Below are 7,684 nucleotides of genomic sequence, written 5' to 3' on the forward strand. Positions count from 1 at the left end.
TGCAATGTTTGCAGTGTTAACAATAAGTGCATGCATTTCAATGTTCTCTTATATTGGATTACGAAACAAGATTACCTTCTCTTTAAAAATAAAAAAGATTGTATATATAAATATCATGAATGATTCTGTCGTAAGTGTATTTTATGTTAAAACGCTTTGCATTTATTACGTGATTATACCCATGCGTGTAATTTAAACCTGAGACTCCAAATTTTAAAGTACGTCTTAAGAAATAAAACGGTGAAAGCACAGTAAAATATAGAATATTTTAAGGAAGAACAGTCAAGTATAACCCGTGACGAATGAGACGTTTCCTTTGGTGGGCTGGAATTCTTCGGTGCAAGTGTGAAATGTATTTTGGTGTTGGCATTTTCTTTCCCGTGTGCATGCATCGTTACAAAACTGCTAGAGTGAAAAACGACGTAGAGTGATACTCCAACAGCTTTATGGGCATTAGAGTGTCTTAGAACATTATCAATACCAACCGGTACTTTAGGTGAGAAACTCGTTAGCACTTGTGTGCTCACTGAAACTTGCAAAGATGTGTCATCGATACGAAACGTGTAAAATTCTTCTACTGCTTTCAATTGCCTATTGTGATATTTACATGGACCTGTTTAACTTGCAAAGTTGTGCTGTCGTCGACGCTAATGTTTTTAAACATATTGAAAATGTTTAAATTTTAAACACACTTAGACGTTTCCATTAAATATGTATTCGTTTTCTAGAACGGTATGTACATATTTTGCTTGCTCATTGTGAATAAATCATTTAAATATTGCCACTGTAACGTATTTTTTTGCGGCTCATCGTTTTCTTGTGAACGTGTATGCTAACCTTGTAACATTTTACTACAGAATCCAAAATAATGTTTCTAAATGTGAACGTTGAAAGATCTATCTTAAAACACCGCACTCCCAAAAGATGTACTTTATTACAAGTAAGTGTTAAAGTGAGCAAAGCAAAATAAATGTGGTTTCATTTTTAGAAATCAGTGACTGGAAATAAACAGTTAAGGTAAATACAGTATGCACAATTCCTTAGCGCACTGTTGTTCACAAAGAAATCTATGTTGTTCCTCAGAAAAACAAACGACAGACCATTACGTTTGAAATTAAAAGACCATTACGTTTGAAATCCAAAGAAGAGAAAGCTTCTCTTTTAACCGAATTAAAACGTGCTTGTTACATAACAGGAATTAACTAGACACTTTTAAAGCTATACACGTTATAGTTTTGATGAATGCTTAGAATCCGTGTTAAAAATAACTCTTTGTGGACGGTGTTTTGGACAAAGGTAACTTAGAAATTGACAGATAAGAATGATGCTTATGTCTCAAAAAGCACAGAGGCAGCTTCTAGCTCTTGTCCTCTTTGAGGTTTTAAACATATTTACGAGTCATTTAGCAAAATTACATGCCTCAAACACATCTGTGAAAATGTTTTAAGCAGTTCACCTTTTAAAGTAAAAGAAAAGTAGGGCTCGTCCGGGATTTGAACCCGGGACCTCTCGCACCCTAAGCGAGAATCATACCCCTAGACCAACGAGCCGACACGCGCTTAACTGATAATTTAGTATTTTGAAAATTGCAGCTCATACGTGCTCTCTTGTGTATATATATTCTGTTTTATGTTCATGTTCATATTCATGTATTCTGTTCGTGTTTTTCGGGTTTTCAGACATTATGTATATTGTTTTTACTACACTACGCAGTTTCAGTTTCCAATTAAATCGTCCTGCCTGTCTCGAGAAGATTAGTAAGTAACGCTTAGGCCTGCTTACTTATTGATACATATTGATCTGTCACAATAAGTATAAACCCCACGACTGCAGGAGAAAACTGCGGTCTTCTAGTGGATTCTAAACAAGAAGGAAAGATATAGATTGCGCTCTTTTGTGGAGAAATAAATCCACCATTGTTGAACAAGGATTTGGGATCAAGAGCGCCCCCACAGAACAGATTCATATACACACGCACAAAATTTATTCTGTGTGCAGTTCAAATTTATTTTTAATGTGGTCTGACGGCTTGGTGGGCTCTATAAGCAATATAATGAACTATACATAAAATAAAGCCACACATTTAACATTTTTTGTGGTATACATTTTTTATATATTCTACTATGTTGAGATTTAGATACCAACCATGTTTTTACGGATGTACATTTGAAATACTGGAGAAAATTCAAGAATATGAAAGAGAATTCTGAATACCCACAGTCTTTCTTTTTACTGATTAGATTATTTTACTCTCGGAATAAACACCCTCAAACAACATCACAAACTCGAGCAACGGTTCAGTTTTTCAAGTGGGCGCGCTGCTTCGTACGTCGCTTGAGAATGCTTTAGTAAAATAACCCAGTACAATCTCTCCATGTATATCGATTAAAAAGAGTCAGTCAAATTATTTTATAATAAGAGCAGTATATTCTAAAATACGTGTGCTTATATTACGTAGTAGCTGTTTTGTGCCCGTGTATATACGAAAATTGTGATTGTTAACAAGCATTAAAAGGGTAGTATGTGTCTTCCAGAGGAATAGCGCCACCGAGTTGTTTACCCTGTTAAATCCTATTCTTATGTAGATTTTGCAGGAGTGTATCTCTGGTTTCAAAAGGAATCTTCAAAAGATATTCAGATCACTGCCAGTTGGATTGCAGCGGCCTTAACACCTCGAAATCTTTTGTCTAACACCATTTAGAGGTTTAATGTTTATGTTAATCAGAAGCAAGCACGTCTCGAAATGTTCGGTAGTTTCTTAAAGGAAATAAACATTGAAGGCCGCTTGTCTAGACGCTCAGTTTTTACAATACTTCCTAGTTTTGGTATAGTGTACAATGCCTTGTGCAAAAAATAGGACGTGAAGTTATTATGTGTGTGTAGAGGAAATTATAATTCGTTGTAGAACAGTACAACAACAAAAAAAAATCACCGCAAAGCCACTGCATTGTAATATTTAAGGTAAATTAGAAATAATCTAAACCTATCAAAGTGATTTGGGTTCACCTTTCGGACTGCAAAAACAACTGAATAATTCTAAGGTTAGATTGTATATATTGACAGGACTGGCAGCGCATTTTAAAATAACTATCCACACATTGCATTGATATTACATAATTAAATATTACAACACAATTATGTCTTAGTTGTTGTATGAAAAAAAGGAATCTTGGCTATTAAAGCAAACAACCACAGCATAGCTATCAGCCTCACCAACGCATGCTTAAACGGCAGTGAATATCCTAATGGCTTTAGGAAATCTCTGTACTCAGAGCGTTTGCATGAATTCAATTTTTGTTTACTGAGTTGAGGGACACTTTCCAAAGGAGACTTAAACCCCCTTGTTGATGTTACTAGAACCCGGTGTTTGAAGTGCTCCAGGCATGAATAAGACCCATTGAAAGATTTTATCTTGCCACGGGAACATGTACCTGAGAAAAAGTTTCATTCAACTGAATGGGGAGGGGGTGTGGCTTTTGCAAGTAGGCAATATAAAGAGACTCAAAGGCTCGGAGGTCATAGACTGGAGAGACTGTCCTCAACTGCTAGTTGAGTTGTGGCATTCACACTTTAACGGGATCCTACAATCTGAATTTGATCATTGTGATGATCTGGATTACAACACTGCCCAGGACTGGATAAGAAAAGGCATTCTGAGTGTTATACAGAAATTCTGGAAACCACACGAAGCTCTGACCTCACCACCACCTGAAAATAATGGAATGCATGCATTTTTTAGTGTTGTTAATATTGGTGAGCAGCATGGAGTATTGTACAGCAATCCATTGGCTGTAAGTATTCTTAACAGCTTTTATTCGCGTATTTTACGTATGTATTTGTTTTTGCATGCAAGTCAGTTAACCACAATATTTTTAAGGCGATGTTTACTTAAATGAATCTGAATTATAGATCATTTGTAATTGGTATAATGCTGTATTCGTTTAACGTGAATAACCAATTATTAATAATTGAATGAACATTACACCTAACACGAGTTTTTACATTTATTTTAGTGGTCTTACAGTAAACGGGAGCTCAGTTGGCTGGAATCAGACTCACCACTGCAAGCTTTTAGACGGGCTAGTTCCTGATCAGCTGCAGCTCTGCCGGAGGAATCTGGAGCTGATGCAGAGCATTGTCCACGCCGCTAAACTCACCAAACTGACGTGCCAGAAGACCTTCACTGACATGAGATGGAACTGTACTTCCATTGAGAGCGCACCGCATTTCACGCCCGATTTAGCCAAAGGTAAGTCGTGCAAAGGCGTTAAGTCTATAGCAAGAACTTTTAACTCCCGAAAACTGCAAAAAGGTCAGTTACTTAAATGCAAGTTACTATTGTACTTACAATAGTCAGTATTTTACCGTGCTTACTTGCCTGTTTGTAAATCAGACGTGCCATTTAAAACTTCTTATTGTTTGTAAATGAATGAAAAATACATTTGTCTCATCTGAGAATACTCTCCTGCAGGAACCAGGGAATCCGCCTTCGTCTTTTCTCTGGCTGCCGCAGTTGTGAGCCATTCGATAGCCAGAGCATGCGCTTCAGGGGACCTACCCAGCTGCTCATGCGGGCCTGCACCTGCAGAACAGGCCGGTCCGGACTTCAGATGGGGTGGCTGTGGGGACAACCTGCGCTACGGTCTGCAGATGGGCTCGGCCTTCTCCGATGCGCCCATGAAAAGCAGCAGGTCTGGTGCTCAGGCAGTCAGGCTGATGCACCTCCATAACAATGCCGTGGGAAGGCAGGTAAGCAGAAAGGATATTTTTTCGAGTTTTAAAAGGTGGCCGCATTTCATATGAGTCGATCATCATTCAGTCATTACTATTTCTTGTTTAGGCTCTCGTTGATGCTATGGAAACCAAATGCAAGTGCCATGGAGTGTCTGGGTCCTGTTCTGTAAAGACATGCTGGAAGGGACTCCATGACATAAATGATATCGCCGCAGACCTCAAGTCCAAATATCTTGCCGCCACTAAAGTCATCCACCGCCATGTTGGGACTAGGAAGCAACTTGTGCCCAGAGAGCTGGATGTCAGACCAGTGAGAGAGTCTGAGCTTGTGTACTTGATCAGTTCCCCTGATTACTGTATGAAGAATGAGAAGCATGGATCATTTGGCACACAAGACAGGTATGCATGTAATTATTGCAGTGCAGAGAATATCAAATCAGTGATGTGGATAAACATCCTGAAAACCACATTATATTTATGATCTACTGAAATACTCAAATGTTTTAAATCTTTCAGAGAATCATCCATTGTACTTAACAGATCTTTAATGGCGCATATGTTTTTGTGTGTTCATGCAAAGAGGCCTTCCTTTGCTGGAGTCCTTAAAAGTATGTTAAACCAACTTTTTATTTCTCCACAGGCAGTGTAATAAAACATCCAATGGCAGTGATAGTTGCAACCTCATGTGCTGTGGACGTGGCTATAATGCTTACACTGAGACAGTGGTGGAGAGATGCCAGTGCAAGTACCACTGGTGCTGTTATGTCACGTGCAAGAAATGCGAACGGACTGTGGAGAGATACGTCTGCAAATAAACTGACTTGGTGCAGTAAGTCACTGATGCTGCAGAGAGGGAGGATGGCAACTGTACAAAAAGCACTACACTCCAAAGAGATTTCCTTAATCCACAGATAAAGTTTTGTCAGCATCGTGGCTGTATGAAACATTCCTCAATTGCTGCTAAGAGACAGAAGGGAGAGACTTCAATCAAGAGTCAATGCAGCTATCTGAAGGAAGGCTAAAGGATGGGGATTGGTAAAGTGAAGACCCAGATTTGTTCTTGTTCTGAACTCAATAGCCATCCACTACAGTTGACAAATGTTCCTTGGTCGTTCTGCTTGGGCAGGTCTATTTATTCCCTCAATCAAGATGAGCTGTGGTTTTGTCTTGAGAAACGAGAAGGCTGTGATATTGGTGAAAGGCTGGACATGATTGATTGGGAGCAATAGAAGTGCTACCTCTGGGGGTAAAAAGTTCCTCCCTGAATAGAGAAGGGGTTGAATGGAAACAATGGCCTGAATTACAAAAAAAAGACAATTCAACAGCAGCCCCCCCCCCCCCCCCAAGATGCTAATAGCTCAGTCAGCTTTTGAGATTTGTAAGTGTTTTTTAAGCACCATTGAACAAATAAGTCCAATTCTTACTCATTAACTAAATCCTGACATGAACTCATCATTGTTGTTGGTTGTTTGAAGTGCATCTTCTCAAAAAAGGTGTTGTACAAATTTTCTAGTTTTCCTGCACATCTGAAATGTTCTGGGAAGCATGATTCCTTCATGTTGTATTTTGAAAGCTAATTTTGATGCAATGTTGTTGTATTTTTAAGAAACTTTGATTTCTTACACATTATTTGAGAAGGGAGACGTGCATTTTCTGTTCAGTATTTTGTAAATTGTAACCCATATTTGATAGGTTCATGTAAAAAGTGTAATTTTATATTTATTTTTAAATAAATCCATTTTATATAATATTGTTTTCATTGAACATCCTTATCACCAGCTAAATTACCTTTTTTAACAAGTTAAAACAAATCTGCGTTAGTAGCGTGAAGCATTGTAGTATGAAGAAAACAAATGTCGACAGGTGTAACATTATTAAAACCAGTTCCTAGCATATCTTTACCGTGGAAGGGGTATTTGAGAAGCTGTTGGTCTGATCAATGGTGCTCTAGCTGTAATGCATATGCATTTGTTAGTAGGAAGATTTATTTCCATGGCAGTGGAAGAAGGCAAACTGACCTTGGAAATACCAAGTAAAGAATCCCATATGCTGTTACTGGGAAATAAAGCACAAGTACCAAGATGCCCAGGTCTCTAGTTAAACTGGCGTTCACCTCAAATCCAGGCATTAAAGCTTAATTTAGTTTTCTGGATCACATGTTCCCTATATATATTTATGTGTCATTTTTGTAATCCAACACTAAATGCTTTATCTATTCTCTTCTTTATCAACAATTCATCGGTTCAATTTTCACCACCTTCTGTGTAAAATATAGACGCTGTAAGGCTGGAGTCAGGAAGTCTTTGAGAAGCACAAAGAACAGCCTCTTAAAAAAAACAAAGAAACGCTGTGTTTCCTTTCTTCTGTTTTCAGCATGGAATAAACCTTAACAGTATATATATCAAAATTTAACTTTAGCTTAGCAACTGTTTTATACATTCTAATGTAGGTGGTTCTTTACTACCAACACCACTACTATTACAATATAATAACACCAATAGCGTCCTTTAGAGACGGGAAAAGCTATTTTTACTTGTTCAATGGTATTTTGACAAATTACTCTTGGTGATCTAGGTTATTTCAAATCTGGTATGTACCAAGCTGTTTTTCAATACCTACCCCATCTCTTATTCCTGAAACAATCTGTCTCTTTTCTATTTATTTTGCTTTTATAGGTTGATGGAAGGGCCCTGTTAAAACGGCAGACTTTGGAGCTGTCTGGGAGAATAAGTGTTCCAGTAATTCTACACTGCACATGGTCAGGAAGCACAATTTTTCACTGATAAACCTTCAGAGCAGACTCCTGAGAATGTTTAGAAAACTTATTTTCATTTTGAGCTTGCTCATTATAAGGAAAGGAGTTTTATGGTCGCAATACTTTATTTAGAATGTGCACTGAGAAAAGATTTAGTGGATTAAATTGAATTTGCCCTATCTTTAACTTTCTTTT

At 37.8% G+C, this 7,684-nt stretch overlaps 1 protein-coding gene and 1 non-coding gene across 2 annotated transcripts; one reads left to right on the forward strand and one right to left on the reverse strand.

Annotated features, from left to right (window-relative positions):
- Window positions 1-1,478: 1,478 nt before the first annotated feature.
- trnap-agg (transfer RNA proline (anticodon AGG)) lies at window positions 1,479-1,550 on the reverse strand. The gene has a single exon. It is a non-coding gene; the product is annotated as a tRNA-Pro (tRNA).
- A 1,950-nt stretch (window positions 1,551-3,500) lies between these two features.
- On the forward strand, window positions 3,501-6,482 carry wnt11f2 (wnt 11, family member 2). Its single transcript, XM_088596810.1, has 5 exons — window positions 3,501-3,791; window positions 4,014-4,249; window positions 4,472-4,749; window positions 4,841-5,133; window positions 5,375-6,482. Exons 1-5 carry the CDS (start codon window positions 3,718-3,720, stop codon window positions 5,547-5,549), a joined length of 1,056 nt encoding a protein of 351 aa, XP_088452936.1. The 5' UTR covers window positions 3,501-3,717; the 3' UTR covers window positions 5,550-6,482.
- The last annotated feature ends 1,202 nt before the right edge of the window (window positions 6,483-7,684 follow it).

Source organism: Lepisosteus platostomus, chromosome 10 (genome assembly GCF_059453375.1).
Source record: "Lepisosteus platostomus isolate fLepPlt1 chromosome 10, fLepPlt1.hap1, whole genome shotgun sequence".
Classification (NCBI taxonomy): Eukaryota; Metazoa; Chordata; class Actinopteri; order Semionotiformes; family Lepisosteidae; genus Lepisosteus; species Lepisosteus platostomus.

What these genes read in the sequence shown, in the direction of transcription:
- wnt11f2 (XM_088596810.1), top strand. Translation starts at nt 3,718, where the DNA reads ATGGAATGCATGCATTTTTTAGTGTTGTTAATATTGGTGAGCAGCATG. An exon ending in TGTACAGCAATCCATTGGCT is followed by an intron (nt 3,792 to 4,013) that starts GTAAGTATTCTT and finishes CATTTATTTTAG; the next exon opens with TGGTCTTACAGTAAACGGGA. An exon ending in ACAATGCCGTGGGAAGGCAG is followed by an intron (nt 4,750 to 4,840) that starts GTAAGCAGAAAG and finishes TTTCTTGTTTAG; the next exon opens with GCTCTCGTTGATGCTATGGA.